The sequence below is a fragment of the Panthera tigris genome, chromosome E1, assembly GCF_018350195.1.
Source record: "Panthera tigris isolate Pti1 chromosome E1, P.tigris_Pti1_mat1.1, whole genome shotgun sequence".
Lineage (NCBI taxonomy): Eukaryota > Metazoa > Chordata > Mammalia > Carnivora > Felidae > Panthera > Panthera tigris.
In genome coordinates, this window is record NC_056673.1 from 27573898 (window position 1) to 27598394 (window position 24497).

The 24497-nt window shown below is 36.1% G+C and overlaps 1 protein-coding gene across 9 annotated transcripts in view; it reads left to right on the plus strand.

Moving 5' to 3' along the window:
* The window catches only part of TRIM37 (tripartite motif containing 37), a 147339-nt gene that overhangs the window by 25056 nt on the left and 97786 nt on the right, over positions 1 to 24497 (plus strand). For all 9 annotated transcript variants that reach the window (XM_042966059.1, XM_042966055.1, XM_042966054.1 and 6 more), the window contains exons 7-10: positions 1501 to 1624; positions 2989 to 3056; positions 16994 to 17118; positions 23587 to 23637. In XM_042966059.1, coding sequence (XP_042821993.1) covers positions 1501 to 1624; positions 2989 to 3056; positions 16994 to 17118; positions 23587 to 23637 — 368 coding nt within the window. The remainder of the gene's footprint in view (positions 1 to 1500; positions 1625 to 2988; positions 3057 to 16993; positions 17119 to 23586; positions 23638 to 24497) is intronic.

The window sequence follows — 24497 nt, forward strand, 5'->3', positions numbered from 1 at the left end:
AGGTCAAAGAGGTTGCTGCCTGCCTTCTCTAGGATTTTAATGGCTTCTTGTCTTACGTTTAGGTCTTTAATCCATTTTTAGTTTATTTTTGTGTATGGTGTAAGAAACTGGTCCAGGTTTATTCTTCTGCATGTTGCTATCCAGTTTTCCCAATACCTTTGCTGAAGAGACTTCTTTCCATTGGATATTCTTTACTACTTTGTCAAAGATTAGTTGGCCATATGTTTATGGGTCCATTTCTGGGTTCTCTACTCTGTTCACTGATCTGTGTGTCTGTTTTTGTGCCAGTACCGTACTGTCTTGATGATTACAGCTTTGTAATATAGCTTGAGGTCTGGAATTGGGATGCCTCCAGCTTTGGTTCTCTTTCTTTTTTTTCTTTTTAATTTTTTTTGTTTTAATTTTTTCTTTTTAAGTTTATTTATTTTGAGAGAGAGCATGAGCAGGGGAGGGGCAGAGAGAGAATCCCAAGCAGGATACATGCCATCCATGCCCGATGTGGATGTGGGGCTTGAACCCACAAATCGTGAGATCATGTCCTAAGCTGAAATCAGGGGCCAGATGCTTAACCACCTGAGTCACTCAGGCGCCCCTGGTTTTCTTTTTCTACATTACTTTGGCTATTCAGGGTCTTTTCTGGTTCCATACAAATTTTAGAATTATTTGTTCTAGCTCTGTGAATAATGCTGGTATTAATTTGATAGGGATTGCATTGAATATGTAGATTGCTTTGGGTAGTGTCGAAATTTTAACAATATTTGTTCTTCCAATCCATGAGCATGGAATGTTTTTCCATTTCTTTGTGTCTTCAATTTCTTTCATAAACTCTCTGTACTTTTTAGTGCATAGATCTTTCACTTTGGTTAGGTTTATTCCTATGTATTTTATGGTTTTTGGTGCAATTGTAAATGGGATTGATTCCTTGATTTCTCTTTCTGCTGCTTCATTATTGGTGTATAGAAATGCAGCCGATTTGTGTACATTGATTTTATATCCTGCAACTTTGCTGAATTCATGGGTCAGTTTTAGCAGTTTTTTGGTAGAGTCTTTTGGGTGTTCCAGTCATGTTGTCTGTGAAGTGTGAGAGTTTGACTTCCTCCTTGCAGATTTGGATGCCTTTTATTTCTTTTTGTTGTTTGATTGCTGAGGCTATCTAACACTGTGTTGAATAACACTGGTGAGAGTGGATATCTCTGTCGTGTTCCTGAACTTTGGGGGAAAGGTCTGTTTTTCTCAAGGATGGTATTAATTGTGGGTTTTTCATATATGGCCTTTATGATCTCGAGGTATGTTCATTCTGTCTCTACTTTCTTGAGGATTTTTATCAGGAAAGTATGTTGTATTTTGTCAAAATTAAATGAACATTTTTAAAAAAATATTATTGGCTTACATAAAAGAGGAAATCAACTGACTTTAAGAATAATTGCAGTGATTGCATTAATGTATGTTTGCTTCTATTTTAAAAATTCTTCAAATTTTTTTTACTTGTTCACCTTCTAGGAAAGAAATGTAGAAGCTGTACGAAATGCAAAAGATGAGCGTGTTCGGGAAATTAGGAATGCAGTGGAGATGATGATTGCACGATTAGACACACAGCTGAAGAATAAGCTTATAACACTAATGGGTGAGTGGTTTTCTATGCTGTTGGGATATTTGATGCTTTGAACCAATCTAGAAAGAATCAAATAGGCTAGGGAGGAAAAGATTGGTTTCAAAAATAAAAGTTCCACTTATTAAATGTCCCTTTATCAAATGATATTATACCTAATTAATATAACTCCTGCTAACCTCTTGGGTATGTATGCTTCTGCTTCTAGAAATGGCCTGATTTGGCAAGCATGCCTGCCTTTCATCATCTTTTTTTTTCCCCCCAACATGTAAAGTGGTTTCTTCTTTTTCTTTTTTATTTCTACCTTTTTTTTAAGTTTTTTCTTTTTTTTTTTCCTACTTTTTTAATAGTAATTCTATAATGATAATTCATTTATTCTTGTGTGTTTCCAGCTTCTTAAGACTGTTCCTGTCTGGGCATTGTTTTTTGTTTTCACAGGTTTTTATGTTTAAAGAACATATCTTTTGCTGACATGTAATGTAACATCTGGCCAACTTAACTATATTCTTCTTTTTAAGGCACAGTTAAATTTTGCAGGGGGGAATTACTTCAGAAGAGTTGATTGAGTAAAAAATTTACTTTGCTAGATCTTTTATATTCCTTTAGAAGAAACAATAACCTTAATGTCTTTCCAGAGTATAGTATTATGTATTCTTTTATGAATTTAATTGACCTTAATTGCAGTTTGTCTAGAACTATAGTTATGGTTGATTCTGAAATCCCCTTGTCAAAGCTACTACAATATTAGATTGAACCTTTTTCTTTTTTTTTTTTTTTTAAATGTTTACTTATTTTAGAGAGTATGTGCACGAGCAGGGGAGGGGCAGAGGGAGAGGGAGAGAGAAGCCCAAGCAGGCTCCGCACTATTAGTGCAGAGCCCAATGCAGGACTTGTTCCCACAACTGTGAGATCATGACGTGAGCCAGAATCAAGAGTGAGACGCTCAACCAACTGAGTCACCCAGGTACCCCTAAATGGAATCTTTTAAAGTTCTGGTGAGGGGCGCCTGGGTGGCTCAGTCGGTTGAGCGTCCGACTTCAGCTCAGGTCACGATCTCGCGGTCCGTGAGTTCGAGCCCCGCGTCAGGCTCTGGGCTGATGGCTCAGAGCCTGGAGCCTGCTTCCGATTCTATGTCTCCCTCTCTCTCTGCCCCTCGCCCGTTCATGCTGTGTCTCTCTCTGTCTCAAAAATAAATAAATGTTAAAAAAAAATTAAAAAAATAAATAAATAAATAAATAAAATAAAGTTCTGGTGAAATTTTTTAGGGTAGCTATAGTGAAGTTTCACATAATTGAAATTGATTCTTTGTTATTGACTATGTTCAGTGAAAGTTAATTTTATTCTTAAACCAGTGTTGGTGTTTTGCTGTTTTTAAATAGGTCAGAAGACCTCTCTAACACAAGAAACAGAGCTGTTGGAATCCCTACTTCAGGAGGTAGAGCACCAGGTGATGAAATAATAAATGAAATTTAATAAAATCTATCCACAGGCTTTAAAAATTATTTATTATGGCTTTAGTTTGCATTTGTCTTATAACTAATGTTGTTAAGCATCCTTTCGTGAACTTACTTGCCATCCCTTTATCTTCTTTATTGAAGTGTCTTTTGAGGTCATAGCTAAGAAATTTTTACCTAATGCAGCATTGCAAAAAGTTTTTCTTAATGTTTTCTTGCAGAGGTTTTGTAGTTTTTGGTTTTATATTTAGGTTTATGGTTGTCTTTGAATTTTATGTTATTATTATTTTTTTTAATGTTTATTTATTTATTTTGAGAGAAAGGCAGGGACTCCCTGAGAGGAAGAGAGGGAATCCCAAGTAGGCTCCACACTGTCAGTGCAGAGCCCAACATGGGTCTCGATCTCATGAACCATGAGATTATCACCTGAACGGAAACCAAGAGTTGGACGCTTAACCAACTGAGCCATCCAGGCACGCTATTGTGTTTTTTTAATGTGAGGTGTGGATCCAATGTAGTTTTTTGCTTTTGTTATTTGTTTATGGCTGTTTCTTCTAGCACCATTTGTTGAAGACCAGCCTTTCTGCACTGAATTGTCCTTGTATCTTTTTAAAAAACTAGTTGTCCATATATACATTGGTCTATTTTTAGACTCTGTTCTGTTCCACTGATTTATTTTTATGCCAATACCACACTATTTTTCATTACTGTCGCTTTATTTATTTATTTTTTTGTCATTCTATGGCCAAATCTGGTCACCAAGGTTGTTTTATTTGACTCATATGTTAACACATATATTTTTAAAACCGACATTTTAAAGCAGATGATTTTACATGAAAACCTAGATTCCTAACTAAATTTGAATGAAATCAACTTAGATCAAATATTTGATTATGAAAAAAAATTAAAGTACTAGAAGAAAACATGAATTGATATTTGTATACTCTTGGGACTATCAAATGGCTTTCTAATAAATACCTGAAGTCCAAAGGTCATAAACCTTTGGCAAAAGAATTATAAACATCTATATGGCAGAGAGCGTGACAGAAAGAGATAAGAGGAGAAGGAGGAGAAAGAAATGGAGGAAGAAAGAGCAGGAGGAGGAGGAGGAGGAGAAGAAAAATTTGTCAAAAGACAAATTAGGAAACCAAATTTGTAATATATATATAGTAGACAAATGCTAAAATATCCCTAATATCTGTGAACTTCATCAAAATTAATAAGAAAATTATTAAATTACCATTAGAAAAAGAAGATAGAATTGGGAATTCACAGAAAAAATATAAGTGGCCAAATAAACAAATGAAAAGATGCTTAGTAACTTAACAGTTAAATAAAAAATAATAAGATACAATTCACTCATCACACTGGCAAATGTTAAAAAGATTAATAATACCCAGTATTGGCAAAAATATGAAGGGAATAGGCACTTTTGTACAGTGATGGGTCAGAAATAGAAAACACAGGGTATTTGACATTAGTCCTTAAAAATTTAAATATGCCTTTCCTTTGACTTGCACAGTTGCACTTCTACATTTATTTTATACACATTGAAAAATGTTTACATAAAAATGTTTATTGTAGAATATTTGTTATAATGAAAAATTTAAAACTAATTTAAATGTCCAAATCAATAGAAATATTAGATAAATTGTAGATTTAGACAATGTAACACCAAGAACTCCCAGGAAAAAATAAAGACATTAAAAAATTTATGTAACATATTATTAGATGAAAAGTATGTGTGTACCTAATGATCTTATTTAAAATTTTGTTTTAATGTTTATTTTTGAGAGAGAGAGAGAGAGAGTGAGTCTGCACGGGGGAGGGGCAGAGAGAGAGGAAGGCACAGAATCTGAAGCAGGCTCCAGGCTCTGAGCTGTTAGCACAGAGCCCGATGTGGGGCTCAAACTCACGAACTATGAGATCATGGCCTGAGCTGAAGTTGGATGCTTAACCGACTGAGCCACCGAGGTACCCCTATAATGATCTTATTTTAAAAGAATTATATGTGGGAGAAATCCCGGAAAGTATACACAAACTATTAATAGCTATCTTCTCTGGTGGGATTATTTTATACATTTCTCTGTTCAGTTTTTAACTAGAGTATATTTCTTCTGTAAACTTTGCTCACCTGGGGAAAAAAAAAGCTATATAGATATTTTATGTTTCCTTTAGTATCTGCTTTCTCCTTATTTCTTTCTAGGAAACTAGTATCTTGGGCTATCTGAAGAAGAGATTTTTTTATTTTCTCTAATTCCCCCTCCATCCAAGGACCCCATGCACTTAACACATTTACAATCAAGAAAATAAATGGGAAGAGGCTGTCTCCAGTCCTATATGCTCAATCTTTACTTAGGCTTAAGAAGAATACAGTTTAGTAGTGTGTACTTCAGAGACCAGGACAGTGCATGTGTGCAGCCATGGGCAAACTGTTTAATTCAGTTTCCCTCTCCATAAACCAGTCACAATAATATCTAATTATTAGAATGGCTATAGGGATTGAATGAGAATATAAATGCCTGGCATATGGTAATTACTTGCTAAGTAGTTATCACTATTTTTTTTTAATTTTTAATTTTATTTATTTTTTTAAAAATTTACATCCAAATTAGTTCAACCATGATTTCAGGAATAGATTCCTTAGTGCCCCTTACCCATTTAGCCCATCCCCCTTCCCACAACCCCTCCTGTAACCCTGTTTGTTCTCCATATTTATGAGTCTCTTATGTTTTGTTCCTCTCCCTGTTTTTATATTATTTTTGTTTCCCTTCCCTTATGTTCATCTGTTTTGTCTCTTAAAGTCCTCATATGAGTGAAGTCATATGATACTTGTCTTTCTCTGACTAATTTCACTTAGCATAATACCCTCCAGTTCATCCATGAAGCTGCAAATGGCAAGACTTCATTCTTTTTGATTGTCGAGTAATACTCCATAGTATATGTATATATACACCACATCTTCATCCATCCATCCATCGATGGACATTAGGGCTCTTTTCATACTTTGGCTCTTGTTGATAGTGCTGCTATAAACATTGGGGTGCATGTGTCCCTTGGAAACAGCATACCTGTATCCCTTGGATAAATACCTACTAGTGCAATTGCTGGGTTGTAGGGTAGTTCTATTTTTAGTTTTTTGAGGAAATCTCCATACTGTTTTCAACAGTGGCTGCACCAGCTTGCATTCCCATCATTACTGCAGCTTTATAATAAAAGTGTTAACTCTCCAACTTCACTCTTCTCTTTTTTAGAGTTGTTTTAGCTATTCCAGGTCCTTTGCATTTCTATATGAATTTTAGCATCAGCTTATTAATTTCTTTTTTTATTATTGTTTATTTATTTTGAGAGAGAATGCGTTATGTTTATTATTTATTTTTAGAGAAAAAGAGAGCCCGCATGTGCGAGCCGGGGAGAGGCAGGGAGAGAGGGACGGAGAGAATCCCAATCCCAATCTGTGACAACAGTGGGAAGTCTAACTCAGGGCTTGATCCTGAGAACCATGAGATCACATCCTGAGCCGAGATCAAGAGTCAGATGTTCAACCAGCTGAGCCACCCAGGTGCCCCATCAGCTTGTTAACTTCTACCACAAAGAGTTTTGGGGGTTTTATTTAAATTGCGTTGGATCTATAAATTAGTTTAGGTAGATGTGACATCTTAATGTTGAATCTTTGTTCATGAAGACTCTTTATTTAGGTCTTTTATAATTTCTCTCAGCAGTGTTTTGTAGTTTTCAGGATAGAAGTTTTTCACATCTTATGTCTGATTTATTCAGTATTTCAGAATTCTTAATGTTATAGTAAATAGTGTTTTAAAAAATTTTTCATTTCTGATTTTTTGTGCTTATACAGTTGGTTTTTGTATATTAGTCTTTTTTTTTTTTTTTTAACGTTTATTTATTTTTGAGAGACAGAGGGGAGACACATTGTGAGTGGGGGAGGAGCAGAGAGAGAGGGAAACACAGAATCGGAAGCAGGCTCCAGGCTCTGAGCTGTCAGCACTGAGCCTGATGAGGGGCTCGAACTCACAAACCCTGAGATCATGACCTGAGCTGAAGTCGGCTGCTCAACTGACTGAGCCACTCAGGTGCCCCTGTATATTGGTCTTGTATGCTTCAATCTTGCTAGATTTAGTTTAGTTCTAGTAACTATTTTGTAGATTTCTGGGTTTGCCTGCAGATAATCCTGTTATCTCTGAATACACACAATTTTCTTTTTGATCTGCTTTTTATGTAGTTCCTGTCAGGATTTTACTGACCAGAACTTCTAGTATAATGTTGATTTAAGTATGATGTTAGCTGAATGTTTAATGTAGATATTCTTTATCAGGTTTTGGAATTCTGTTCCTATTTGATGAGAATTTTCATTAGGAATGAATGTTGGATTTTGTCAAATTCTTTTTCTACATGTATCAAAGTTTATATGGTTTTCCTTTTTCTTAATATGGATTATTACTATTTTTAGTATTAAATGAACTTTGTACTTCTGGGTTAAAAACCTTGGTTTGGTCAATGTACTGTCCTTTTAATGAATTATTGGATTTGATTAGAAAAGATTTTGTGTATAATTTTTGCATTTTTATGCCTCAGAGATACTAGATGATAGTTTTCTTTTCTCAGAGTATCTTGTCTGGTATTGTTATTAGAGTAATGATGGTCTCAAAGAATTTTAAAGTATGCCCTCTTCAGTTTTCTGGAATAAGTTCTGTAGAGTTGGTGTTCCTTTAGAAGTTTGATAGAATTCACCAGTGAAGACATTTGGTCCTTGTTTTCTTTTTTTTATTGGGTTCGTCTCCCCGCACCCACTTCCCGCCAACCCTCCCCGCTCACTCCTCCCACCACCACCCCGGGGCCTTCTTTGTGGAGTGGTTTTCAACTACAAATTCAATTCCTTTAATAGACGTAGAGCAGTTTATATTACTTATTTCTTGAGTAGGCTTTGGTGGTTTCGGTCTTTAAGGAATTATTTCATTTGAGTTTGCCAGATTTACTGGCACATAGTTCTTAATATTCACTTATCCTTTTTTTTTTTTTTTAATTTGTTTTTATTTTAGAGCTCATGAGCAGGGGAGAGGGCTAGAGGTAGAGAGAGAATCTTATGCAGACCCCATGCTCAGCGTGGATAGAGCGTGACATGGGGCCCTATCCCTCGACCCTGAGATCATGACCTGAGCAGAAATCAAGAGTCGGCTATCCACCTGACAGAGCCACCCAGGCACCCCCTCTTGTTATCCTTTTAAATTTGTAGAATGCAGTGATATTACCTCTCTTTTTCCTGGTATTGGTAGTTTGTGTCTTTTTTGCCTGATCAGTTTGGCTAGAGGATATCTATTTTTCCTGATGTTTTCAAAGAACCTGGCTTTTTGTTTTTCTCTGTTGTCTTTGTTTTCTATTTCCTTGATCTTTGTTTTGATCTAATTGTTTTCTTTCTTTTGCTTAGTTTGAGTTTAATTTGCTCTTTTTCTGAAATCTTAAGATGGAACCTGGGGTTAGTAATCTGAGACATTTCTGTTCAAAATATTTTCTTCCTTTGTGAGTTATTCTTTGAGCCATATTAGTTAGTTTCCAAATGTTTGGTTTTTTTCTGATTGCAGTGTCTTGAGATCAGGTTGGTTGGTGATGTTGTTCAAGTCTACTATATTGTAGATTTTCTTTCTACCTGTTTGATTATTGAGAGAGGGTTGTTGACATTTTCAGCAATAATTGTGTATTTATTTGTCTTTTCTTCTGGCAGTTCAATCGGTTTTTGCTTCATGTATTTTGAAGCCATACTATTAAGGCCCTAAATGCCTAGGATTGTTACATCCTCTTAATTGTTTCCAACATCACTATAAAATGCCTTTTTTTTTTTTTTTTTTTTTCAGTTTATTTATTTGAAAGAGAGAGATGGAGAGCGAGAGAGAGAGGGAGAGAGAAAGGGAATCCAAGCAGGCTCTGCACTGTCAGCCCAGAGCCGGACATGGGCTTGATCTCATGAACCATGAGATCATGACCTGAACCTAAATCAAGGGTCAGATGCTTAACTGACTGAGCCACCCTGAAGGCATCCCTGAAATGACTTTATCATAAATTTTTTGCTTTGAAATTTAAGAAAGCCACATCATCTTCCTTTTAACTCATGTTACCATGACATATCTTATTCTGTCTTTTTATTTTTAATATATTTGTTTTTAAATATTTAAAGTCTCTGTCTTAAAGGCTGCATGCAGTTGGGTCTAATGTTTTAATCTGATTGAACAATCTTCGACTTTTTTTTTTTTTTTTTTTTTTAAGTAGGCTCAGGCTCCATGCTCAGCATGAAGCTCAATACAGGGCTTGAATTGAGTAATTTTTTCTGGATTTTGAGTATTATTGTCAGTGAATGACACTAATATCAGTAATAAAAAAATAAATGTAAAGGATTAATTTGAATTAAAAAAATCACACAATGATCTACTTAATAAGAGATAGATCTAGAGAATGGTGAGGAATTTAAAATGGGGAAAAAAACATTACTAGTGATAAAAAGGACTACTGACAAAGAGGGAACTGTCTACCTTAAGAATAAGAAGAGGGGCACCTGAATAGCTCAGTTGGTTAAGCATCCGACTTCGGCTCAGGTCATGATCTCATGGTTTATGGGTTTGAGCCACACATCAGGCTCTGTGCTGACAGCTCAGTTCCTGGAGTCTGCTTTGGATTCTGTGTCTCCCTCTCTCTGCCCTTCCCCCACTTATGCTCTGTCTCTCTCTCTCAAAAATAAATAAAACCTAAAAAATTTTTAAAAAAGAGTATGAAGATAGGACAGTTATGATTTCGTATTCTAGGATAAACTCAGAATGTAGAAAGCAGAGAATTAAATGATTTTGATAAAATCACTATAGTGAGTTTTTAAATACTTAATAAACTGATAGCACCAACTAAAAGAAGTTTGTAAGAATACAGGGTATTTGAAAAAAAATAAATTAAGATGCTTTATCTAAAAGGTATGTGGAAAAAAAATAAAAGGTATATAGGGAGCCCTGCATCCCCAAATGAAGAATACATGCTCTGTTTCAGTTCATATGAAACTGCTCCAGGGTGCCTGGGTGGTTCAGTTGTTTAATTGTCTGACTCTTGATTTCAGCTCAGGTCATGATCTCACGGTTCATGGGATCGAGCCCCTCATTGGGCTCTGCACTGACAGCACAGAGCCTGCTTGGGATTCTCTCTCTCCCTGTCTCTGCTCCCCACCCCCCCCCCCATGTGCACGTGCGCTCTCTCTCTCTCTCTCTCTCTCTCTCTCTCTCTCAAAATAAATAAATAAACATTTTTTAAAAATCCATAAAAAGGAGTTTACAAAATTATTTGCAAACCCAGTATTAAAAAAATCATTTTGCAGTGCCTGGGTGGCTTGTCTGTCCAACTCTTGGTTTTGGCCAAGGTCATGATCTCACAATTTTGTGGGTTCAAGCCCCACATCGGGCTCTGCAGTGACAGTGTGGAGCCTCCTTGGGATTGTGTGTCTCTCTCTGCCTGTTTCTGTCTCTCTCAAAATAAATAAATAAACTTAAGAAAAAAAAGTTTCAATACCTAGCCAAGTACTTAGTTATATAGAAGTCTGAAGAAATTTCAGAAACTTATGTAAAGAACATGTTCTGTGACCACAGTACAGTTAAGGTAGACATCAAAAACCAACATTATTTTAAAAATCATATGTATTCAAATATACATTGAAATATTTTAAATATCTACATTGTTCTTGAGCTTAAGAGGAATTGCAATTGAAATGATAAATTATCGGGGTGCCTGGGTGGCTCAGTCAATTGAGTCTGACTTTGGCTCAGGTCATCACCTCATGGTTTATGAGTTTGAGCCCCACATCGCTCTCTCTGCTGTCAGCACAGAGCCAGCTTCAGATCCTCTGTCCCCTCCTACCCTCTACCCCACCCCTGCATGTGGGCTCGCTTGCTCTCTCTCAAATAAACATTTAAGAAAATTTCTAAGAAAATAAAAAAATGATAAATTATTAAAATACCAGACTTCGCTAATGGATATTTAGAAGACGACATAGTCTAAAGTGCAATTTAAGAAAATTATGAATGAATGGTGTTCAACTAAAGAGGCTAATAAAGGAACAATAGTGTAGAAGCATAAAATGGAAAGAAATCATGAAGATAGTGATGTAATTCACAAAAAAGAGAGCCATGAAATAGTTGGGAGTATCAGCATACCCAATATTGGATCTTTGAAAAGCATGCGTTAAATAGAAGATAATTCTAGCATGGTTATCAAGAAAAATGAAGGAAGTGTTCAGTATTGTATTGGGAAGAAGAATTGGGATATAACTACAGATGCAGTAGAAATTTAAATAATCATTTTTAAAAGTAAATATTTATGCTAGTGTTCTGTGTGCTTTACAAATATGAGCAACATTATTGAGGTAGAATCTACATGACGAGGATAATTTTTAGAAAATTGTAATTGTGTAGAGTCACTTAAGAAAGTATATAACTTAAACAAGAAACATTAAGTAAATTATATTGTTGATAAGTCTCCTTCTAAAGACATCAAATTCAGACTAATGGAAAATTTTTACCAAATTTTTAGATGTCTTTTGCCTATCAAGTAATTTTTTCTTAGAGCATACCAAAGTACTAGATCTCATTCAAGACTGTATAACACTAATATTAATAACCAGTTGTCATAAGAACAATGTAAGAAAATTAAAGCTCAATATTTTATTTTTAAAGTTTATTTACTTGAGAGAGAGAACATGGGGGAGGGATAGAGAGGGAGAGAGAGAGAGAAACCCAAGCTGGCTTGGTGCTGTCAGCGCAGAGCTTGAGGCAGGGCTCGAACTCATGAACTGTGAGATCATGACCTGAGCTGAAGTCAGATGCTTAACTGACTGAGCCACTCAGGCACCCCAAAGCTCAATTTTATTTTAACATAAATGCCAAAATCTTAAATATATACTGGCAGTTAAAAATCAGTAGGATATGGGGCGCCTGGGTGGCGCAGTCGGTTAAGCGTCCGACTTCAGCCAGGTCACGATCTCGCGGTCCGTGAGTTCGAGCCCCGCATTGGGCTCTGGGCTGATGGCTCAGAGCCTGGAGCCTGCTTCCGATTCTGTGTCTCCCTCTCTCTCTGCCCCTCCCCGTTCATGCTCTGTCTCTCTCTGTCTCAAAAATAAATAAAGGTTAAAAAAAAAAAATTAAAAAAAAAAAAAATCAGTAGGATACGTACAAAAACAAATGAGCGCAAGACCAGTGGGATGGCTCAGTGGAGTATGCAACAGTTGATCTCAGGATTTTGAGTTCAAGTCCCAGGTTGGATGTAGAGATTACTAAAAAATAAAATCATAATAAAGAACGAAAAAGCCAGGTCAAGTAGGGGTACTCAAAGGAATGAAAGGAATGTTTCACTATCAGAAAAATCTTCTTGATTATATAAACTCAAGAGATTACAGAGCAAAACTATATGAACATTTAAATAAAAATGAACAGGATAATATTAATTTTTAAAGTAACATTATTATATTTGGTCATCATTCATGGCTAAATTACTTAGCAAACTAAGACTAAAAAGGAACAAGTTTGAGCCCTGCATCAGGCTCTGTCCTGACAGCTTGGAGTCTGGAGACTGCTTCGAATTCTGTGTCTCGCTCTCTCTCTGCATGTCCCCACTCGCTCTCTCTGTCTCTCTCAAAAATAAATAAACATTAAAAAAATAAAAGGGAACTACATTAAATTTATTTTATTCTTTTAATCTTTATTTTTGAGAGAGAGAGCTCAAGCAGGGGAGGAACAGAGTGAGAGAGAGAGAGACATGGAATCTAAAACAGGCTCCAGGCTCCGAGCTGTCAGCACAGAGCCTGATGCGGGGCTTGAACCCATGAACCGCGAATTCATGACCTGACCTGAAATCGGACACTTAACCAACTGAGCTACCCAGGCACCTATACATTTAACTTTATTTTATAGGAAACAGTCTAAATGGTAAAAATTGTGAAGCTCTGATAAAGAATCCAGGGTTGCTTCCTATTGTCGTTTCACTTCTGAGTGTGCTACTCCTGTGTATTAAATTAAAACAGTAAATATGGTACAACTATATATATATATAAATTAAAAAAAATTTTTTTAATGTTTACTTTTGAGAGAGAGAGAGTGTGAGCAGGGTTGGGGCAGAGAGAGAGGGAGACACAGACTCTGAAGCAGGCTTAACTCATTTGTTCATAATGAGCCACTCAGGGGCCTCAAGACAATAAATGTGGTAGAAATATATTAAAAGGAAGATATAAAATTGGTTATTTGTAGAGGATATGGTTATCTATGTAGAAAGTATGTAACTTACACCTTTTTAGTGAGCTTATCAAGACAGAAATCAAATATCGGAAATAATCGGCTAGAAAACTTAATTGAAAATAATCCTGTTTGGGGCGACTGGGTGACTTAGTCGGTTAAGCAACTGACTTTGGTTCAGGTCATGATCTCACAGTTCATGAGTTCGAGCCCCGCATCAGGCTCTGTGCTAACAGCTCAGAAAATAATCCTGTTCATAATATAACAAAAACTAAGGATTTTGAATAAATCTAATAAAAAGTGTTGGAGACCTTTGTAAACACTAGAGTTGAATGAAGAAACATCCTGTATCTCATGGATTCTCAGATGTATATTATGCTATTTTGATATGGGATATGTCTTGGGCGCCTGGGTGGCCCAGTCAGTTAAGTGTCCAACTTTGGCTCAAGTCATGATCTTGCGGTTCGTGGGTTCAAGCCTGGCATGGGGCTTTGTGCTGACAGCTCAGAGCCTGGAGCCTGCTTCAGATTCTGTGTCTCTCTCTTTCTCTCTGCCTCTCCCCCACTCGCGCGTTTGCGCTCTCTCTTCATCTCTCTCTCAAAAATAAACATTAAAAAAAATTAAATTTGAAATGGGATGTGTCTTAACAGTTAATACAGCCATAATTTAGCGAAGATTTTTTTTCATACTAGCACATGAAATAGTTAATGTTTAATAATTTATAGCCTACTACATTTTATGGAATATGGTGTATTTATGCAGGGGAAGATTCAGTGTTATAAAGGTGCTATTGATACCATTCTACAAGTGCAATTCAGCCTTTATTTCAACATAAATTTTCTAAGAATTTGGTAAAATTCCAATATTAATGTGAAAGAGCAAGGGGCCCCATATAGCCAGCATAGTCTTAGATTAAAAAAATAAGTTAAAATTCCTGTCATATATCAAGACATAATGTGAAAACATAGTAATTATGACACAAGTGTCAGCACAAGGACAGTTCGAGAAGATAACAGAATAAAAAGCCCAGAAACAGAACCCCAGGTATGTGTGGAGACTTGATACATTACATGACAGAAATGGAGAAGGATGGGCCTTTCAACAAATATTGGCATTTGTACATGTGGGAAATAAAATTTGATCTTCATTTTATACACAAGACTTAGTTCCAGGTGGACTAAAGACCTAAACATCAGTAGCAAAATTTGATTATTTTTAGAGGAGTTTAGAGGAGAATACCTTTGATGTGGGATAGAGGAAGATTTCTTAAGGTACAGTAGGTACAAAATAGAAAGATTTGAATGCATTAAAATTCAAACTTTAAAAAAAGAAATTCAACAACTTGGATGACAGGCCATAGACTTGGAAAAGATACTTGTTACTCCTAACCTGAACAGGAATTGCTATCCAGAATTTATAAAGAAATACAGTTTAATTCTAAATAACTAAAGCAATCTCAAAAAGTAGGCAAGGCAGATGAACAGATAGTTTACAGAAGTGTACAGAGACCAGTAAATGTGAAGTTTCATTGCTAGTCTGGTAAATATAAACTAAAACCACAACAAAATGCCATTTTACACCCATTAGTTGGCAGAAATTAATAGGTAAAAATGTAAATGTTGACAATATACAGCAGTGGGAACTTGTGTAGTACTTATGTAAATTATGTTGGAGAGCAGTTTGCTAGTATCTGCTAAAGTTGTCGTATGCTTCAACCAGTAATTCAAATCCTAGAGAAACCTGCATATGTGTACAAGGAACTGCACAAGGGTCTTCTCTCCAGAGTTTTAATAATGAAGAATGGGAATCAACCTGAATGTTCATTGACAGAGAAAAATAACATATTCATGCAATGATATTCTTTAAAACTGCTGAGATGAGTAGCTCTATAGATACCAATAAACAAATCTCAGAAGCAATGTTAACTGAAAAATGTAGGCTACATGGTGATGTAGCTTGGTCGTATTTATGTAAAGTCTAAAAACATTCAGAACATTGCTGAACATGTGATACATGTGGAAACACATGGTAGTGATATAAACTTGAGTGAGTTACCTTTGGAGGAAATGGGGTCAAGGAAGGACACTCATCATAGGCATTAAATATTTATTTATTTATATTTTTTTTGAAGTTTATTTTGAGAGCAAGAACATGTGAGTGAGAATGGGGGAGGTGCAGAGAGCAAGGGAGAGAGAAAATCCGTAGTAGGCTCCTTGCTGCTAGCGCAGAGCCCCGTGTAGGGCTCCATCCCCTGAACCATGAGATTATGACCTGAGCCAAAAGCAAGTGTCAGATGCTCAACTGACTGAGCCATCCAGGCGCCCCACATTCAATAAATATTTTATAAAAGCTGTAGGTTTTGATATTTGTCGTATGATACCAGTCATATCGTATCATATTATTCTTCACGAGTTATAAGCAACTGTCATTTAAAAAATATAAACCTAACTGTAGTGAGTATTATGAATATCATCTGTATGGCATTTGATAGTGTATTACTTTGCTAGGGCATCCCTAACAAAATAACACAGACTAGGAGGCTTAAACAATAGAAATTTATATTCTTATAGTTCTGGTGACTGGGAGTCTTAAGATCAAAGTGTCAGAAGTTTTGTTTTCCCCTGAGGTGTCTCTTGTAGACACTGCTTTCTCTTTGTATCCTCTAAAGACCTTATTTCCAAATATAGTTAACATTCTGAGTTACTTACTAGGGGTTAAGACCAACAGGAATTTGGTGGAGGCACTGTTTAGCCTGTAACAGTTTATAAAGCTGTCTCACATATGGCTTCATACTTGTTACAACAGTCCTAGTGAAGTAAGCAGTGGTAGATATGATTCCAGTTTTACAGATAAACAGACTCTGAAAGTCATATGATTAGTGTGGGGCAGAATTAGGACTTCAAATTGATTGTCTGGAGTAGAAAGTCTTTGAACTATTATGCTTATTTTACCCGAGTTGAATTTCTCAGTTTTTAACCTTTGGCACTACATAATGTAGTGTTTTCCAAATTGATGGAAGTTGAGACTTCTCTGGGTCTGTTACATCCTAACATTTCTCTCTCTCGGAATGCAGTTTGAGAAATCCTCGTTTGATGGCTATTGACCTATAGAGTTTTGTTCATTAGTATATATAATAACTTCTCTATGCCAGTTGTGTTTGCTTATAGTTGGATTTATGCTAACGTGCAAGGTGAGAAAAATGCATTAAAATCAAATACATTTCTTGGGGCGCCTGGATGGCTCAGTCGGTTAAGTGTCTGACTTCGGCTCAGGTCATGATATCGTGGTCTGTGAGTTCGAGCCCTGCGCCGGGCTCTGTGCTGACAGCTCAGAGCCTGAAGCCTGCTTCGGATTCTGTGTCGCCCCCTCTCTCTGCCCCTCCCATGCTCATGTTCTGTCTGTCTCTGTCTCTCAATAATAAATAAATGCTAAAAAAAAAAAAAAAAAAATCAAATACATTTCCTCAGTGACTTTACTGTTAGAATGGAAATAATTTAGATCCTTTGTAGATTCTTAACTCTCAAAACCACTTTGAAAGAGTCATTCTATTTTTATCTCATTTTTTTTCTAGAATATGACCAAAATAATTCCTATTTTTATTCTTTATTGAGGATTTTGTGATGCCAGTGAATATTACTTTTGTTTATTTGATTGTTTTCCTCACACAGCTGCGGTCTTGTAGTAAGAGTGAGTTGATATCTAAGAGCTCAGAGATCCTCATGATGTTTCAGCAAGTTCATCGGAAGCCCATGGCGTCCTTTGTTACCACTCCTGTTCCACCAGACTTTACCAGGTGCGACATAGTTTTTTAACTTGATTTTCATTTAACGTTTATGTGCATATGCACATGCTTCTTTCAAAAGAATGTTAGTTTTCCTAATTAACTGAGTTTTTTAAGGTGTTATTTATAATGATGTGGTTTAGTAAACTTTATATACATGTAAATCTGGTTAAAAATTCTGGTGGAGTTACACTTTTGACTGTAAAGAGGTGATCTTGAATTAGGAGTTAGTTTCTTCCTGGAGTATCACCTTCTGTAGAAAAAGTAACTGATCCCAATTTAATCACTATCTGTTCATTTTTTTAAATTGATATATAATTGACATGTAACATATTAGTTCCAAGTGTACAACATAATGGTTTGACCTTTTCAAGTATTGCAGAACGATCACAGTAAGTCTAGTTAACATCTGTCACCATAAACAGTTACAAAACTTTTCTTATAATGAGAACTTTTAAGATCTGTTTTCTTAGCAACTTTAAAATTTGCAGTACAGTTTTGACTATAGTCACAATGCTGTCTAGTATATCTCCATGACTTACTTTATAACTAGAAGTGTATACCTTCTGACCCTTTTTTAAAAATTTTTTTGGTATGTGTCTTTCTCTGACTTATGTAGCATAATGCCCTCAAGGTCCATCCATGATGCAGTATGGTCATTCTTTTATTTACCTTTTGAATTTAATTTATATCTCATTGTTTACATATATGTTGCCAGAAACAAAAATCAGAATATGGATGAAATGCCAGAAGATTCTGAAGGTGACATGATGTTACCTCAAGATCCTAAAAGGTGGTGGGAGGAAACAACTGGTTGTGTTCTATGCATCTTTTAGTTTTTGTCTTGGGCAGTCTTAGAATCCTTTTGAACCAGCATATTCTTTCAAGCATGTTTGCACTGTGGTATTAGACCAGTGGTTCTTGGCATTAGTTGTATGTTAGACTCAGTTGGGATTCTATTGAAAATTACCAATGCTGGTTCATACCTCAGGTCATTTGAAATAAAATCTCTGCAGATAGATTAGTCTGCTTGAACAGCAGACTGGGTGACAGTGTCACCCAGTGCCCCTGGGTGACAAAATAACACAGACTGGGTGGTTTCTACTACAGAAGTTTATTCTCTTATAGTTCTGGATGCAAGAAGTATGAGATCAAGGTGCTAGGAAATCTGATTTCTGATGAGGCTTCTTGCTTGCTTACAGCCTTCTCCCTGTGTCCTCACAAGACCTTTTCTCTCAAGCACAGAGATCAGTGTCTGGTATCTTTTTCTCTTCTAAGGACACGAGCTTTATTGAGTTAGGGTCCTTCCCACCCTTATGACCTCAGGTAATCTTAATTACCTCCTTTTAGTTTTTATCTTGGGTAGTCTTAGAATTCTTTTGAACAGCATATTCTTTCAAGCATTTTTGCCCTGTAGTGTTAGAGCAATGGTTTCTTGCATTAGCTGTATATTAGATTCATTTGGGATTCTTTTGGAAAGGTCCTGTCTCCAAATACATTGGGGATTAGAGCCTCCACATACAAATTTTGGGGGACACAGATGGTCCATAACATTGGGTGCAACTAGGCATTTGTATTTTGTTCATTTAAAATCTCCTTAGTTGGTTCCTAAGAAGAGAGGTTAAACCACTGCCGCAGATAAAAATGTTGGTGTGGCAGATTTTAGTCCATCTTAGACTTTAAAGATGGCTTTGAAATACTGCCACATTTTTAGTATGTTGAAGGCTGTGTTACCTAAAGGAAATAGCCTTTGTTTTAAAAATGTATAATTGTCTTTTCTTTTTTCTCTGATATGTGGTGCCCTCTGATGGCCACAAGGCATTGATAGTACTCAACTGAATAGTGCAAGCCAGGGTTTTTCAACCTTGACATTGTTGATCAGGATAATTTTCTGTGGGGTTGAGGGAGCTTTGTTGTTTATTGTGGGATGTTTAGCAGTGTCCCAGTAGCACGTTTTCCTTTATAGTTGTGATAAAATATTTCCAGACATTGCCAAATGCTTCTTAGGAGTAAAACTGCCCCTGGTTTAGAATTTCTGGTGTAAGCCCTTGTTCCTCATCACAGATGCATTCCTGAGGATTATTACCACCCATAGTCCTATAAACAGAAGGGTAAAGTTCTTTTGACAGCCAGAACTCAGGTAGATCTCACTGACTATTAAGTCTTCATTTCTCTCTGAATTAACAAGCCAGATATAATATTCCTATTTTAATCAAGCACTGAATATTACTAAAAGTACTTGGTATTTGCTATCCTTAAGTAGATTAGGTGAACTAAGGATGTTCACCAGTATCGAAAGGCTGCTTCTTTGATAACATGGTCAGTCATTTCAGTTTTGAAGAATACCTTTTTGGAACCATTCATCACCGCGGAATGAAACGTAAGTTTTGATGTAAATACCATATATAAAGGTAAATGTTTTTCAATTCAAAGTATAGTGCATGGATCACATATCAAAGCCAGCTCTGGAGTGTTTGTCCATAATGCAAATTCCCAAGCCTATTGCCTGGCAATATTTGGAGGTGATGTCTAGATAATGAATCTTGGGCATCCTGAGTAATTCTGTCCTCAATTTTGGGAACCACAAATATAGGTAAACGCCTATGCTGATACTACTTGCAGTGTCTCATTAGGCAGGCACCTCTGCTTTAGATTTCTTTTCAATCTCTTACATCCAGTGATTGTTTTGCTTTCTGTTCCCTAACTGCCTAAGTGGCTCAGAACCCCAACAGTCCCTTTTCATTATCTTGTTTTTTTGGTGTAGATAGAAGGGACTGAAATTGGGAGGGCAGGGAGCAAGGGAGGCAGGTAGGAGGGACATCAAAGAGGAAACGACCAAAAAAAATTTTTTTAAGTATGACAAATTAAGGAGCTTTCCATAGATAAAGTTCACCTTAGGACCCTTTCTCTCCCAAATAATGCTTATTTACTGCCTTACTGGACATTTTGGCTTGTAGCTTTGTTGACGTTAAGTTACAGATCAAATTTAGATGTACAAAGGCAGTGGTGAATGTTTCTAAGCTTTGAGATCTTAGGACTGGATTGCCTTAAGTTCCATCAGTTGATTTGTGATGGAGCCACAATGGAGAATAAGTCATTGAACAAGTGCGGTGTTATTTATTAAAGACTATATGTTCAGCACTATTGTGCTACACAGGGGAGAAGAGAAACTAATAATCTTAATGGGTGTATATTCCATATTAAATAGTATAGAATTATATTAAAATCTAGTATTTCATAATCAATTACAATTGATCTTTGAACAGTGTGGGTCAGCTGTATAATGCATCCTGTTTAATGCATTTAATTTGTTTAATTTGTTAACAATGTTATTTTTCAAAAAGTTTCCCTAAAAATTATACATGTATAGGAGTATATCACAATACCCTGGGATTGATAGAGGTTTTCCGTGCTCTGAATGTGATCATTTTCTCTTGCAAGTGACAGCTTGGGCACATCATACTATACTCTCTTGGTCAGTGAGCTTTAGTGATCTATTTTAGCTCTTTAGCTCCTAAGCTTTCTACTCCACTGTTCTGAGTTAAACGTATCATCTCCTTCTCTTATTTATTTTGTGTTTTGGTATTTATGTATGTATGTATGTATGTATGTATGTATGTATGTATGTTTGGTTATTTATTTAACCTCCAAGTTAGTTAGCATATAGTGCAATAATGATTTCAAGAGTAGATTCCAATGATTCATCCCCTATGTATAACACCCAGTGCTCATTCCAAAAAGTGTCTTCCTTAATGCCTCTTACCCATTTAGCTCATCCCCGCCCCCACCTACAACCCTCCAGCAACCTTCAGTTTGTTCTCTGTATTTGAGTGTCTTATGTTTTGTCCCCCTTCTTGTTTTTATATGATTTTTGCTTCCCTTCCCTTATGTTCATCTGTTTTGTATTTTAAATTCCACATATGGGTGAAGTCATACAATACTTGTCTTTGACTAATTTCGCTTAGCGTAATACCCTCTAGTTCCTCCATGTTGTTGCAAATAGCAAGATTTCATTCTTTTTGATTGCTGAGTAATTAATACTCCATTGTGTATATATACCATATGTACCATATCTTCTTTATCCCTTCCTCTGTTGATGGACATTTGGGCTCTTTCCATACTTTGGCTATTGTTGATAGTGCTGCTATAAACATTGGGGTGCATGTGCCCCATTGAAACAGCACACCTATATCCCTTGGATAAATAGTTAGTAGTGCAATTGCTGGGTCATAGGGTAGTTCCATTTTTAACTTTTTGAAGAACATCCAGACTGTTTTCCAGAGGGCTGCACCAGTTTGCATTCCCACTCGCAGTGCAAAAGAGATCCTCTTTCTCCACATCCTCGCCAACCTCTGTTGTTGCCTGAGTTGTTAATTTTAGCCATTCTGACAGGTGTGAGGTGGTATCTCTGTGGTTTTAATTTGTGTTTCCCTGATGATGAGTGATGTTGAGCATCTTTTCATGTGTCTATTAGCCATCTGGATGTCTTCTTTGGAAAAGTGTCTGCTCATGTCTTTTGTCTATTTCTTCACTGAATTATTCATATTTTGGGTGTTGAGTTTGATAAGTTCTTTATTGATTTTGGATACTAACCCTCTATCCGAAATGTCATTTGCAAATACCTTCTCCCATTCTAGCAGTGGCCTTTTAGTTTTGTGGTGAACTCTTTTGACACTTAATGGCTAACAAAAATATGACCAAATAATAGTTTGGTCTTCCAGCCAAAACAACAAAGGAAATGTATAGCACTGGATGTTAAGGATATGGTGGAAAAAACATTATGAAAGATGTTATGAATTTGGTGGGAGAACCAACCAACACTGGTATGATTGGAACTTGCATGAAATTATAAACAAAAGCATGTCATGACTTGACCAAATTTGGAAACTGTCCTGGAGACATTTCCTTGAAGCTCTGATTAGGTTTGTGGTTCCAGGTAGGCTTTCTAGGTACTGCTTACATTCATTCTACTAATTGGGGTTTGGTATACTGAATGTGCGGAAACATAATGGAGAGAAGTTAGAGCAGACGTTCAATGGACCGTGACTTCTAATCTGTTACTTGAAAGAATAGTAAAGATTAACGAGGCAAACATCTGGGAGTGAAGAACATGAGTGTTTTAAGAAAAGGTAACAGCTGCCTTGGAATATGGTTAGGGGTGTTTGACAGTAGGATAGTAGCTATATAGTTAACTGTTGCAGGGCAAACCCCATACTTATGTGAAAAAGATATGAGCTATTTAGCTATACATACTTACCATAAAATAAAAAATAATATATTTTTAAATCTATGCTGTGTTTTCACTGGCAAACCACTAATTTCTTTAGGCACTATCACAGTGTGAAAGTGCTGTAGATGTTATCATATATTTTATTTTGGTAATAATGAATTTTCATGAATTAAACTTTAGAAGATATATCTGAGGATACAGTGAAATGGCTTGCAGTTTATCTTTTTGGTAAATTTATAATTTTATTAATTTTATTTATTAAAAAAAATGTTTTTAATGTTTATTTAGTTTTGAGACAGAGAGAGACAGAGCATGAGTGGGGGAGGGACAGAGAGAGAGGGAGACACAAAATCAGAAGCAGGCTCCAGGCTCTGAGCTGTCAGCACGGAGTCCGACGCGGGGCTCAAACTCACAAACCATGAGATCATGACCTGAGCCGAAGTTGGTTGCTCAACCTGAACCACCCAGACGCCTCTATAATTTTATTTATTAATTACAGAATATTTTATGTTATAATACTGTATATGATAGTGTCTTTATCATAAATGTTTTATTGACTGACTTTTGAAGTGTTTGAATGACAGTACTGTAGACTATTCACATATCTAAGGGTATATCCTGTGGTTGTGTTGTAGTTCAGTTCTCTTTAGAGAAGAATGTATGGAACTAAAGTTAAGTTGCCTGAGGTAATCTCGCCTTGCCAAGAAATTGTTGCTTATCCACTCTATTTGCCCCTAGGTGATTATGTATTCTTATTCCATAAAATGGTATTTCCAAGTTAATATTCTTAAAATGTTTAAGGTCATCAATATTCCTCATAATTTGTTTTAGAGACTGAAGTTGGGGATTTATTGTGATGTCTTTTGCTGTTTCTTTTGTTTTTTTCTAAACTTCCTTATATCTGTTTCATATTTTAGGTTCCCGACTTAAGCACCCTTCCTTTTCCTATTTCCATGAGTAGTTTTGAGAGTCTCTTATGCTTATTTTAATGCTTACTTGTTGCTTCTCAAAAAGCCCAACTATTTTATAAACTATTTGTTGAGTCTCCAATTTAATTGAAAACTTTTGATGTTAGCTTTTGATGGTTTTACAAATTCATTTGGTTTAATATCCGTATTTAGTAAGGATTGAAAAATATTTCTTAGGGACTTAGTTTAAAAACATTTTAAAGATATTACTGAGGGACTTTGTTTTTTAATTAAATGAAATTTTAAACTTAAATAATTATTTTACCTTTTGCTTCTTTTTAGTGAATTAGTACCATCTTATGATTCAGCTACTTTTGTTTTAGAGAATTTCAGGTAAGAGTTTTTGACTACTGAGATTTGTTTTGTATGTCTACATAAGTAAGAGCCAGGAAGTATCATTCTTGGGTTAGAATACAGAACAAGGATCTGTGTCACTCGGTGTGTAATCTTAGAAGAAGCAAGTTTCATATTAGAAACATATAGGTCATTTGTCTGGATTATATTTTATCTTCAGGACAGATTGCTTCTCTATCTAGTCTGGGAAAAGAAACCATTTTTTTTAAAGTAGAGGGTCCACTTAGCCTTTACTAAGGTGGGGCGAATGGGATTATTAAGGTCAATGACCATCCCCCATCCTCGGAAATAAGAGTGGTGGGAAGAAGTCGATTTGAGTCCATTTATCTTAACTGGAAGTGAGAAATTGTGAATGAGAGGCCATTGTCATAAGAAATTTTATGCTTTGTAACTTGCATGTTACTTTGTTAGCTTTTACTACTTTTTCTTGAAGATTGGAAACAAAGATCTTAAAACGCTGAGGTCTTAAAGGGACTTGTTTTCAAAGACAGTTTGGAAATGGGGAACCATGAAATAAAAGGCCTTGCCTTGGGGAGAGAAATTCTAGGAGGTGATAACCATCACCAAAGGCCAAAGTTTGAGGATTAATACCTCTTTCTTTCCTTTCTTTCTCTCTCTCTCTTTCTCTTTCTTTCTCTTTCTCTCTTTATCTCTCTTTCTTTTGAGAGATATAGAGAGAGAGCACGTGAGCACCTAAGCAGGGGAGAAGCAGAGAGAGAGAATCTTAAGCAGGTTCCATGCTCAGTGTAGAGCCTGACGCAGGGCTTGATCTCACGTCCCTGAAATCCTGGCCCGAGTCAAATTCAAGAAATGGATGCCTAACCGACTGGGCCACGTAG